The sequence below is a fragment of the Phycodurus eques genome, chromosome 1 (genome assembly GCF_024500275.1).
Source record: "Phycodurus eques isolate BA_2022a chromosome 1, UOR_Pequ_1.1, whole genome shotgun sequence".
Taxonomy (NCBI): Eukaryota; Metazoa; Chordata; class Actinopteri; order Syngnathiformes; family Syngnathidae; genus Phycodurus; species Phycodurus eques.
The window spans coordinates 13,259,756-13,273,828 of record NC_084525.1 but is presented as its reverse complement, the minus strand read 5'-3'; the positions used below and the strand labels follow the sequence as shown (position 1 = coordinate 13,273,828).

The 14,073-nt window shown below is 42.3% G+C and overlaps 1 protein-coding gene across 2 annotated transcripts in view; it reads right to left on the bottom strand.

The window, feature by feature from the left end:
* The window catches only part of LOC133405123 (receptor tyrosine-protein kinase erbB-4-like), a 199,175-nt gene extending 185,603 nt beyond the window's left edge, over positions 1 to 13,572 (bottom strand). For both annotated transcript variants that reach the window (XM_061681842.1, XM_061681933.1), the window contains exon 1: positions 13,265 to 13,572. In XM_061681842.1, coding sequence (XP_061537826.1) covers positions 13,265 to 13,328 — 64 coding nt within the window. In that variant the 5' untranslated portion in view covers positions 13,329 to 13,572. The remainder of the gene's footprint in view (positions 1 to 13,264) is intronic.
* Positions 13,573 to 14,073: the final 501 nt, after the last annotated feature.

The window sequence follows — 14,073 nt, the reverse complement described above, 5'->3', positions numbered from 1 at the left end:
AGAATGGAGACATTCGGATTCAGTTTTATAGTAGGAAGCAATTCCATTTTTAAAAAAAAACTATCAAAAATCATCCCACACAAACTCGTCAGCATCCAAAGCTTTACTTGCGTATATTCTCTGCATGACGTCCTTCCAGCGTGAGATTTCGAGGTGCACGTCATGTTGTAGCATTTCTCGCCGCGTCTGTGCAACCACACAGCTTTCTAATTGAATCTTTTGATCTGTGGCTAATTCAACTAATTTGTGGAACTATTTTCCCAGCAGAATGTTTCCTTCAAACACACAAGTGTATTTGTGGTTTATTTGCTATTTATCCGGCAAGCCAATGATGGGATGCAAGTTCAAAAAGGGTCTTCCAAAAACAGACAGGTGCACTGTTAAAAGAAATAATGCTACATTTATTCACTCATTCATTCATTCATCATCCGTTCCGCTTATCCTCATAAGTGTGCGGGAGTGCTGGAGCCTATCCCAGCTATCATCGGGCAGGAGGCGGGGAACACCCTGAACTGGTCATCAGCCAATCGCAGGGCACACATAAACAAACAACCATTCGCACTCACACTCACACTCACACCTACAGGCAATTTAGAGTATTCAATTAAAAAAACCAGAGTACCCGGAGAAAACCCACGCAGGGATGGGGAGAACATGCAAACTCCACACAGGTGGGGCTGGGATTTGAACCCCGGTCCCCAGAACTGTGAGGCAGATGTGATAACCCGTCACCCATCGTGCCACCATGCTACATTTAAAAACAAAAAAAAGCACAGATGCTCATTATGCAGGCACACACAGCCAAATGAGCAGTAAGTGTTTAATGCAGCAATTTAATTTTATATTCATGTAGTGCTCATCGCCTCTGAGAATGGAAGCTGTAAATTTGACATGGATGCAGCTGCAGTCTGTTACTGAAGGCATCTCAAACACTCACTTCTAATGTGACAATTACATTTAATTTGTACCCACACTGAGTGAGATTGATGTCTGTGACGGATATGCAAACAGTCCACCGCAACACATCTGGGACGCTTTGGATTGCAGAGCAATATTCTCATATATTATATACATGTAATCAATCCTCTTCCACCCTGACATCTTAATGACATCTCCCATTTTCATCCTTTTAACTGGATTGACTTGAGTGGCTCTACCTGTAGGTGTGACTGCCACTAGTCATTGTACAAGAGTGTGCTTCCTTGGTGGAAACATAAATCTGGAATCAAGGGGTTTCTCAAAGGTGAATAAAAGCCTTCATTGGCTTGAGATCCATCCATCCATTTTCTGAGCCGCTTATCCTCACAAGGGTCGCGTGAGTGCTGGAGCCTATCCCAGCTATCATCGGAGGTGAACATGCAAACTCCGCACAGGCAGTGCCGGGGATTGAACCCCGGTCCTCAGAACTGTGAGGCAGACGTTCTAACCAGTTGGCCAGCGTGCCGGCTGGATTGAGATGTTTTATGGAAATTATGCCACCTGATAGTATTGACTTCCCTTCCCCTATTGCTTTAAATGAGCAGTGGGCCAGGGAAGGGAGGGAGCCTGAATGGTGCTTCCTGTCCACAACACCAATTATTACCAGCCCCAGAGAGAAAATGATGTGACAATATGGAGAACAGTTATGTATTTGGACAATGAACAGATGTGTACAATGGATCCCCACTATTTGCAGGGGATAGGGGCCGAGCCCAATATTTCCACAAATATTGGATGTTCCCCTAAAGGTGATTGTAATTGCCTCATTTGATCATTTAAACATAACTATATAACAAACTATGACTCCCAAAACCCTTTACAGCATTTCAAACATCTTCAAACATTGATGTACCCTTAAAACTACAGTGCAGTAAACAATTTTAGCTACGCACACAATTTACAACACCTGGGCATACACGTCAACAATTCTGATGATGATGAAATAATACTGTAGCAGTGCGGTCCAGTGTAAAACAATTAACATTTGACTGCACAGCAAAGTGCAGGAGTTACATCAATTGTACCGACACTTTGTGATCTCCTTGACTCTTCGATGGGATCCCAGCTAAGATGTAAACAGAAAAGGGAGGATAGATGAGGTATCCAATAAAGAAATGAGGTGTACCCCTAAAATCAAGACTTTGACGAGAAAACAAACTTTTACAGAAAACATCTAAAAAATAATAAAAAAAAGTCTCATGGAATATTTTAGGATCCAACACAAACCACATCACGTGCCAAACATTGCAGTGGCAGAGTTATGGAAAGTGCGTGAATGAGAGCTAAAGTAACAGGCTAACTGGTGTCTGTTACTGACCTGACTGCTCACAGAAGAAACCAGATGAATTGTGACGTGTTTAAGACTACTGAATACTCTCTGCTCACATTCAGCCAAGGGCTACACAACTGATATTGCAGATGAAAAAAAAAAGCCTTAACATACTGTGGAAGCAAATGGAGAGTTTTTGAAGGTAAGACTGAAATTATAATTTATTAAACTGTAGAAATATTGTACTCTGCTGGCCCAAAGCTTCCACACATGGCTATACATATTTGTTGTGCACACTGACTTTCTGACTTACTATCCATACATCCATTTTCTGTACCGCTTGTCCTCACTAGAGCCGTGGGCGTGCTGGAGTCTATCCCAGCTAACTTCAGGCGACAGGCAGGGTACACCCTGAACTGGTCGCCAGCGAATCTCAGGGCACATAGAAACAAACAACCATTCACACTCACATTCACACCTACAGGAAATTTTGAGTCTTCAATCAACCAACCGTGCAAGTTTTTGGGGATGTGGGAGGAAACCGCAGTACCCGGAGAAAAACCCACGCAGGTACGGGGAGAGCATGCAAACTCTGACCAGGCGGGGCTGGGATTTGAACCCTGGTCCTCAGAACTGTGAGGCAGATGTGCTAACCAGTCATCCACCAAGGGACTCAATGACATTCAATATGTTTTAGACTTGATTGTGAGAATATTTGGAAAATGTTAGCCTGCACACAACTTTGATCAAATATCAGACACTGGTCAATTTATCATGACTGTCCCTCTTGAACCAGATCTGCATTGAGATGGGTGACATTTCTTTTAATATTTCATCTCAGCACCTCTAAAATGCAGGGGTGAAAGTAATTATCTGACAAGAGGCTGTGCACCCCAAAGTTCAGCTATTGGACCTGATCGAGAAGCTAGTAAAACGGTGCCTGAGATGTGTTTTCTTACAAATTCAATATATATATATATATATATATATATATATATATAAATTTATAAGAGTTATGATGCTATTCTTCCTAAACTGTATAACTCCAGGTTAAGGTTTCTAAAAACGCCGAGTGACAGAAAATATGGCTTCTAGAGGACCATTACAGTGAAGTGTTGTTCAAAATATTACTTGCATTAGTTGCAGTCATGACGAGAGTTGTGTGAAGCTGTACTGGCGTGTGATTAAACCAACAGACAGATCTCCAGTGACTGTTTAGAAGAGTCTGTGCACGGACGCAGCGGCTAGCGCCAGCTGCTCATGCCGCTCAGAACAAGACCTGCCAGCACCTGCACGCACAAACACAAAAGCAAGCCTCGGCCAGCAAAAAAACGCACTTTTCGTGCCGTAGGTACGGGCACATTCGTACTCAAGACTCAAGACGCAACGCTGTAATTAAGTAAGCGGTGGAGGCGAAGGGAGTGGTGAGTGGTCTGCAGAATTGTTTGCCTTTTGTTCACCTCTTCATGCTGCTAACTGATATTCCTCGTTTCCACTATTTCATGTCAGTGTAAGTGTAGCGATTTCCAAAACTGTTAGAATTTTGCAAAATTTTGGCTTGTGCAATAGCTGACACTTTTCTGGGTTTTAATAAAATTGAAAAACTATCTAGAAAATCCGGCCCCACAATGACAAATCTGTTTGCAAGCCCCTCTGCTCTAAAGTACAGGATGAAGTCTTTTGAGAATGTCATCATGGAGTGGAGCGTGAAGAAAGCGTAGAGAGCCGCAACATAAGGGTAAAGAGAGACAACAAAGATGCAGAGTCCTCTATCACTTAGAGCAGTTTGAATTACTAATATAGCAATAGGCTGGTGCGATGACCATTGTGCAAAGGGCGCCGAGACGTCAAGAAGTGTATGCAAGTTTAAAGTGACTAGTAGCACGATAATCTGGGACAATGTTGAGTGTGCAAATGTTGCAGATACTCCTGTCATTGTGGAAGTGGGCAGATGCTACACTGGCATGAGTGGCCAGTATTGGTCAACAACAGATATGCAAATAGTGCAGCATGGCGAGACTACTACAGTGAGTGCACGAGTATGTATAAATGGAAAACACTGCTGTAGAGGATCTGAAATCTCAAAATTTGACCAATAGATCTTGTTGTTATCAAGGGCAAAGACTGAACTTAATGGGCACAAACAATAGAAATCATTTTGTGTGAAATTTGCTTTCTGACTATAGGGTAGCCAAGAGTTAGTAGCCAACGTTTTCTGGATCCAAGGGAAATAAATGTAAAAATTTCAGCTGCCAGTACGAGGATCACTGATAACTGTTTCAAGTGAGTTGGAAGTCTATGCTTTCAATGCTGTTTTTAATGTTTGTGTAAAACCAAGCCAATGATTATCAATGGTCTCTTAAAGTTGATTCTACTTTGACTGCAATTTTACAACTGGATTGCACATGGGGCTACTATAATGAATAGGACATTAAGTGAAAAACAGAGCGATATATTCTGCATGTTTCTTTCTGTATCAACTCAATCAACAAACAATTGGCCATTGGTCTCCGTGGAGAAAAGAATAAACAAGGCAACATGCGGGTCGTAAACATGCAAATATGGATTTCAGAAACGTGATGAAAATGGAACTTATTTTACTGTAGGATAATAGTGCACACGTCTCGACCTGGGTGCTCAATAAAATATGGCTGATAAAAGAAAACGGAATCTGCTGTAAAAAATGAGCTCTGAAGCGACTCACCTCGCACACTCAACCGCTGAACATTTGTCACGCTGTCAAGCACCATCAAAGTTACGGGTGAGTACACAATTTGGGTTTGTAATGGCAACTAACACATTCCTATTGTACAATGGTTAACAATGTTAGGAAGTGAAATGCATGTCATGTATAAGGTATATGCAGGTTTTTATGTGGGCTGGTAAGCCTTTAAGCAGTAATCTTGCTCTTTGTCACTCATCAAGTGAGAACAAATCTTTATACATTCTATTTAAACAGCGGTTCATTTGTTCTTAGTCCTGTATGTCAGTTAAATATTAGAATGTTCCTTAAACAGTGCTTGTCAGTTTATTGAACATTTAATGATGGCAAGGATTGGACCTTAAATGTTTAATCCGGAGGCTCTGACTTTCTGTTTTTATAATCTGATTTTTTAAATTGTTGTTTGGACAAAGGATTTAATATTTCATTGTTAGAATATCATTTGAAGAATTTCATTAGGGCCTTCAATTGTAAAAACTGTAAATGACCTTGAATAACTTCACCTTGATACATTTGAGTGTTGTGTGCATGTAAAACCCACCTTCAAACCTCAGACATGCACATCCACACACACACACACACACACACACGCACACACACACACACACACACACACGCATGCACGCACACGCACACACACACACACACACACACACACACACCAAATGCAAGTGTGGCCCGGATTGATTAATTGGCATGCTTAGCGATGATGATAGCTGCACTCCTCTGAGGCAGCACACTGTCTCACTCAGTCCACCTTAACCTCTTACGGACACACACACACAAACATGCACACATAAAATTAGTCCACCTGTCTTGTTTTTGCCCGCATCTTACCAACGACCTCACCATCAGCCTGCTTTCACCTTGCCAAGAGCAATATCCGGTTGCTTTCCAGGCCAGAACGCAGGGAAGCACCGAAGCGTTTGACTGGCCTCTGCACACAAGTGAATGAACCAAGCTACAAAAACCATGCTTATACACAGATCCTCACAGGTTTTGCAGCTTCCTCATGCACACACAACCACAGCAAAGCCAGGCCCAAGGTCCCTCCACACACACACACACACACACACACACACACACACACACACACACAGACACACAGACTCACACACACGCACACACAGACTCACACACATAAGTTTTATGTACCTTTGAAGCCGCCTGAGGGGTGGCCATAATTCTGCTGGATGGCAAGGTCACTTCAGTGAGACAAAGAGAGGCGAAGACTTTGGGTGTGGGTGCAGGTGATGAGGATAAGAAACATGGGGACTTCTCTGTTTAATGCACAATCATTCTGGACTCTCATGCAATAATTCTCTCATGCTCATCCACGATCTCTTTCACCCATTTGGTGCACCTCCCACCTGTCAGCGTCGTCTACCTATCCCTTTCGCAGCTGACATGGCTGCCACTTCCTGGTGGCACCTTGTTTATTACAGGCCAACATCAAGAAAGAGTCCGTGTAGCAAGTACATTACACACACACACACACACACACACACACACACACACACACAAGAGATCCACATTTGGCTGTCACACAATTTTTGTGCATAATTGCTCGTGCCAATTTTACCCATCACTCTCATTTCACACAAACAAACTAATTAAGAACCGTTGACACAAGCCAAATGAAAAAGAAAAAAAACAGACTCACAAGTGAGGAATACGATGCTTCCCCAGAGCTCGTCTTCTCGGGCATCTCTAACCTCACTCTGAAATTAACTTCCTGACGAAACGAGGAGCTCGATCCAAGCTGCCATCTAAAAAGCTACAGAGGGTTCCGATATTACTCTCACTCGCAAGAGTCTTTATTTAAATAAGTAATAGCTCTTCACTGTGGCTGTTAGAATTCAGGTTGAAATGGGTTTTGGAAACAATTGTATTCAGTTTATGTTTTTATTTCTCACAGCATCACAACTTGGTTATTGGGTTTGTAGTTCTCCAGGCAGCTTTGCAGGGACGAGTGACTGCAGCAGTTGTAGAAGGAGCCAAATTCAACTGTCTTGTTAAGCAGATCGATGCGTCTTTGTGCCCTCTCAATGATCCATGATATTATGAATGCTCTGTGATATTACATTTCAGGGCTTTTGGAGAGTGGTCTTTCTCTGTCACGGTGACGGCTGAGCAAAACAATCATCTCTTCCACCGTGGCAAATATTCAATAAGGAGCTGAGGAAGGCAGACACTGACAGTCTCTGTCAGAAATTGTGTGATAGAAATAAATGTGCACATGCTCCGGCATACAGAATATCAATCTCACACACACACATGAAAACAGAATAACACATTCATTCCGTGCCAGGCAGAGTTGGGGCCTGATTAAGGCGGCTGTCGCATGAAAGCCTCGGAACAGTAAATATTCTTAATTTGTTGTGTAATGAAACAGATTAGGTGTGTTGAATATTTTAGCAGGAATAATGGTACAGACACGCACAAACACACAAACACACACATTGACACTGAAACATATTCAAAATAGCGGGTTTCAGCTGGGTGTGTATAAGTTGTGTGCATCAACACACGAACACATACACACACTAAAGATTAGAGACCAGTGATCATTTTCCTTGTATTAAAACAGCTTTGTCAAGGTTATGGTGGGGGGAAAAAAAAAAAAAAAAAAAAGCTATTGTGATTGTGATACGCCCTGTTGAGCCGAGCCAGGAGTACACAGCCACTGTGAAGGGAACGCCATGCGGAGGAAGGCAACTCAGAGAAAGAAGCCCAGACTTGTTTTGAAAGAGTCGACGCTGCCTCGCCAAAGCGACGCTGTCAGTCAAAAGAAGCTGAACGACATCCCGCTTCCTGCATTGGCCTTGTGCCGGAGTACATGCGCGTGAGTGGGAACTCAAAGACAACGTTTGTATACAGAAGGCTGCATGTGCACGTAATGCTTGGAATCTGATTCTTTGATTGGGGTTTCTGCATGATGTAAACTTTTCGTCTTGGAATAAAAGCATAACTTTTATGTTGTCTTCTGACAGTGATCAAGATTTTCTTCCAGTGAAATCTATAATCTAGGTTTCCATTTTTTTAATTTTATTTTTTTATTAAATTCCTAAGGCACAAACAGCATTTTTGTTTGTGTGCAATATCCTGTTGAGCCAGAATCTAATTGAAAAGTAGGATATTAAGAAAAGACACAAAGAACAGATACATGTTGCAAGGAATAGAGGTGGGGGGGGGGGGAAAGGAAAACACAAGAGACGTGTGCGTCTGTGTTTGTTTCGGGCAAAGTATGAAGGCGTTTGTCTCTGAGTGGAATTACAAGTGGTGGGCTGAACAAACCCTCCAGTGGTCGAGAAGAAAAAGAACGGCGAGAGACCGTGTGAGAGATATATGAAGCAGCAAAAGAAGATTTGTGACCTCTAATGAAGTCCACTAGTGTCAGTTGCCCTTGTCGCCTTTTGTGACCTTGGCAGGAGCCAGGCTACTGCCATCCAAGTGGGTGCGGGCACCAGTGACGGTTTTAGACTAGCGGGGCCATGCTGGGGCCAGAGGTTTTGTCAGAGGGGTACAGTTTTACACACACACACACACAAACACTATTGTCTAAATTGCTTCACTGTATTTATTGATTCATCACATGTATTATTTCTATTAATTAATCATATTTTTACTGCAGTCAGCTCATTCTTTCGTTGTATTCTGAAGCCTGACCAGGGACTGCAAATAAAATGAAGCTGGACGACATCTATGCATCAAATATTCTCATTTTTAAAGGCAACAAAGAGCATTAGAGCGCAATACACAACATTTTGGAAGCCCAGCATATATCCATCCATCTATCCATTTTCTGAGCCGCTTCTCCTCACTAGGGTCGCGGGCGTGCTGGAGCCTATCCCAGCTGTCATCGGGCAGGAGGTGGGATATTCCCTGAACTGGTTGCCAGCCAATCGCAGGGCACAAACAAACAAACAAACAACCATTCACACTCACAGTCACACCTACGGGCAATTTAGAGTCTCCAATTCATGCATGTTTTTGGGATGTGGGAGGAAACCGGAGTGCCCGGAGAAAACCCACGGAGGCACGGGGAGAACATGCAAACTCCACACAGGCGGGGCCGGGGATTGAACCCGGGTCCTCAGAACTGTGAGGCTGACGCTCTAACCAGTCGTTCACCATGCCGCCAGCCCAGCATATAAATAACATTAATTATAATAGGCTATGTTAGCTACAAGCATGCAATCAACTCAACCTGACAATGTGTGGTCTGACAGGCTGCTATTATGAGTCATAAAGCTGGCTGACAACATTTTTTTTGTTGTTTCTTACCTTTATTGTTTGTTTCTTGGTTCTGGTTGCCTCTCGCCAAGTGGCTGGTAACTTTGTGCTTTTACTGTATATCAACAAAACGCACTGAATGATCCAACATGAATATTAAACTTGAGCAACGTATTAGTTGTGCCTTTTACTTCGGTGCAATATCACTATTTACATATTTACACTACATACGGTCCATAGGCGCTGGTAGAAGTGGAGAAATATGGAATTAGATTTGCGCCACTATTATGTACTCGTAACTGGAAATATTGAGCACAAAAGCATATTTTGAGTTATAAAGTATTTTTCCACAGTTTTTCTCCACATGCTTGCTCAAAACAGTTGTTTTTTGAAACAAACTCTTCTGCTGCTTATTATATTAATAGTGATGTGCCTTTGTATTATTAATAGTGATGTGCCCTTGAGCCCACATGCATGTGGGCTCAAGGCACAGGCCCCCCTAACCCCTCCAGTATAACCGCCACTGACGGGCTCACTGCCCATTTACTGAAGCTGTTGCAATTGCATGTTGTGATTCTGCATGTAAACAGTGAGTCAGGTCCCAAAGACCGGTGTTTCCCAACCTTTATTAAGCAAAGGCTCATATTTTACAATAATAGAAAATAAAAATAATAATTACTTGAAGACTCTAAATTGCCCTTAGGTGTGAATGTGAGTACGAATGGCTGCTTGTTTATAGGTGCCATGCGATTGGCTGGTGACCAGTTCAGGGTGTACCCCGCCTCCTGCCCGATGATAGCTGGGATAGGCTCCACCACTCCCGCGACCCTAGTGAGGAGAAGCGGCTCAGAAAATGGATGGATGGATAATAATAATAATCTCACGGCACACCACTAAACAAATATCTTACAAAAGTATATGTTCTGAAATAACGATGATCTACACTCAATTTGCTCAGTATGAAATCTATGCTTATTTGGTCAAACAAAAAACTATTATTCCGTTTAATGTATTGGAACAGGTGCATTCACATGCGGGTTAATTGGACCTTCTGCCATCTAACGGAAGAGAATATAATTGTTCTCATTCTCACTGTATGTCGCTGGCATAGAGATGAGCAAAAATATATTCGTAAATAATCATTTTTTGGACAAATTAAGTGAAATATTGTAATTTCCCGTGGCACTGCCTGATGAGCTCTTACGGCACAATGATGGGGAATCACTGCCTTGGCTCAAAAAACTTTTCTCAACGTTTTTTGAGCCAAGGCACATATTTTACATCAGAAAGATTTGACAGCAAACCACAAAACAAAAATGTCACATAAAAATATACATACTGAAATAAAGTTGATCTTGTCTACTCATTAATTTACTAACTCTGTGTAAAATCTAGGCCTGTGTAGTTGAACACAAAGCTCTTCTTTTGTTGTATGAAAGCTAAAGGTGGATACACAGGTTAATTGGCCCTTCTGCCCACTAGTAGAAGAGCCTTTAACTTTTCTACCTATCACTATATGTTGCTGTCATAGATAGATTAACAAAGATCCAATACTTGTAGTAAATAAAAAATATTTTGGGAACAATTACGTGTAATTAGATAATTTCCCACGTCACACCCGGTGATCTATCACGGCACGGTTGTCGGGAATCACTGCCATAGTCCAGAAAAAAAGGCGGTAAGCAAATAAATTCTCAAACAAGTCGATTTGTGACGTCACCAGACAGTAAGAGAGAAGAGCATCTACAAAGCATCCCAGCGCGCTGCATACTCAAAGTGCATCCAGTAAAGGGCTCCATCCTCCTCCAGTCCTGATGCCTCATTATCATGTCCTTTAGCTTGCAAAAAAAGGTAACAAATTATTCCTCAATATTAACCCAGCTCAAATGGGAGGAATACTGTTTTGGGCCTTTTCTTCTCCCTATAGTCTCCTTCAAGAGAAAATCATTCGCAATAACAGTAGCATACTGTATAAGATGAGCAAATAGCGCCACAAGCATCACAGAGCACATATATCTAGTTTTGATATCAATGTTGACTAATTTGGAGCACGGTGGAATTTCCCCTCACCTCACCTCCCCAGTCATCCGTCATGCTGTCAAATAAAGGTCTAGACAGTCGTGCTATGGTGCTATCAAGAAAAGAAAAAAAAAAAAGCTCAATTAGCTTGTAATAAATTCTCATTTCTGCCAGTCGTCTACAAAGTCTTGGCTATCTCCGTGTGGGCCAGCTGACAACCCGACTGTAATTTGATACTGGCATTCAGCAAGTGCACCCCCAACGCCGCACCATCCCCCTTCCCAGACCACTGCACGGGCGTCTTCAAATGTCACCCAAACACGCACATGCCAATGTGGCATTTGTCACTCTCTCTTACACACACACACACACACAAATTAAAAGACCCCAAATACATGTGCAAGTGATTTTGATAAAATGACATTGACGCAATAACAAAACCCTTTTTATTTCTCAATGAACCATCACCTTGGAGATCATGAAGAGTTGCATTTCAAAGATTGTCTACACTGCAACAAAAAAAAGCACACTTCATTTTCAGTTGCACATGATGTGGTAAACTGATGTAATGTTCCACTCTTTTCACAAAAAAATTAAATATAATAATATATGTTAGTTTAACACATTTTAATCATCTGCATCTAAATTCAAATAACTTTTTTTCAGGTTGTTATTATTAGATGATATATTAAAAATATTAAAACAGACCTTTGTTGTTGGAACCATCCATCAGTCAATCAAACTACGTAAACAAATAATGTTTTGCTGCCAAAACATTGTGTTCATGTGACCTTTAATCCTTTGAATGTTTAAAATGACATATTTTTAAAGTGATTCATGATACGACGGGATATGTGTTTAATTTCAAATAATTATATGAAATAAATCATGAAGAAGCAAACCTTGGATCGTCCACTTTACACCCGTGAGCACGCGCTTACACACAGGAGATTCTTTGCATTAAACACTGAAATCTTCTCATTTACGTCAACATGATAACCAGGGTAATGCTTTTAACAATAATCATACATATAACCCACTCATTAACATCCACAAAGTTCCCAAGAGACACAGCCGGGGTTGTTTTTAGGCGGAATTTGCATCACTAATATCTTGGATGGGTGTGCATGCGCACGCGAAGAACAATCTAGGGAGGGTGCCTATTTTCTCCACGCGCGTCCATATTCGCTTCACCCATTAAATGCACGTGTCAAATAGGCTGCATTCAGCTGCTTCCAGCGGCCCGCGGGGGAGCGCGCGCGCGTGTGTGTGTGCGTGCGTGCGCCTGAGCGTCTCAATGGCAAACACTCTCACTTCTTCAGCTTGACTTTTTGTTCCGTAATAAAGTTCAACGTGCATTTCCAAAGCTTGAGTGAAACACTTCAGGGGGTGAAAAAAAAAAAAAAAAAAAAAATTGTGCAGCTCATTAGACCCAAATATGCCTGAACATATACCCAAAATGGAATGCGACGTGATTGAAGTCTCTGAGCAAGATCAGCAGCGAGACTGATAAAGAGCTGGGTCGTTATCGAACCTCAATTAGTGGCATGTAAACTATCAGTAAACATCATGCGGCGCCTCAAGGAAAATGTCCTTAATGAACGAAGTGTGCATGGACTATTTAGCAGAAGGAATGCTGCAGGAAACATCCAGGAGATGCTGGACCGCAAAGTGACCCAGCAGGAGTCACTGCACGATGATAACGAGATTTTTCAACGTTACAAATATTCAACAATTCCAATCATAAAGTAGCTCAAAGTGCTGGACAATAAGATGAGGTATCTAAAACGAGATCCTCGGATGTAGTAAAAAAAATAAAAATAATAATAATAATAAAAAAATGAAAAATGTCATCTCAATATAAACTAATAAGTGCAGTTTGCGAAGCATTTTCCACAGGGGCTGCGATGACTACAAGTAGCGTTAGCGTGAAGTGGAGCAAGTTTCTTTGAATCGACAACGGAGCCAATCTGTACACCGAGTGTGTGACGAAACTCCGCGAAGGTGTTTGGGCGCCGGTCCAAGTCGAAAACGCTTACCTGACTGCGTTGCAGCGGATCGGATGAGCAGCAAAGTGGCGAGGACGCAGGCGAGGAACTTCATGTTGGAGAGAGGTCTGACGACTAGTCTTGTTACACTCCCGCAACTCACATGTCCAATTAAGATATCCTGGTCCTTGCTCAAGCGCACAATAATGAAGGGGGCTCCTCTTGTAATCGCTTGGTCCCGGCGCTGCGTACACGCAGCCTTTACGCACCGCTTGGCTGTGTTTGTTTACTAGTTCCCAGGCTGCCGCTCGGATCGCTTTCCAATGTGGACACTGTGAGACACAAGCCCGCACACGGGCACGGTGTTGGTGGCTGGGAGCGCGCGCGTGGGCGTGCGTGCGTGCGGGTTTGAGGGTATGAACACGCCTCCGCGACGTGACTGACACTTCACGCAGCCTATTACGACGGCTAATAGACATTTTAGGAACAGCTGGCCTCGCCTGAAGGTCCGCCTACCACGCCGATCAGTTTCCGCGGTTAGTTTCGGTCATCCGGCGTTACATCACACCTGTGACCTGGTCACCTGCGGCCCAAACGCCACCTGAGCACATGCACACGTTGCTACAGGAAAGTTCCCATGCACGCAGGGTAGCGCAAGGGGCAAACTTTGTGGACCAAGTCATGTGTACATGAGGTAAAGATGAATGAATGAACGAATAAATAAATAAATATGTATATGTATGTTCAATAAGTAAAATAATGTGTTCTCATTTTTTCACATTTTATTATTTATAATTTGTTATGAGTTAACCAAAAATCTAATTAAATACGTTTAAAATTTTTATGTAGATGAGCAGTTT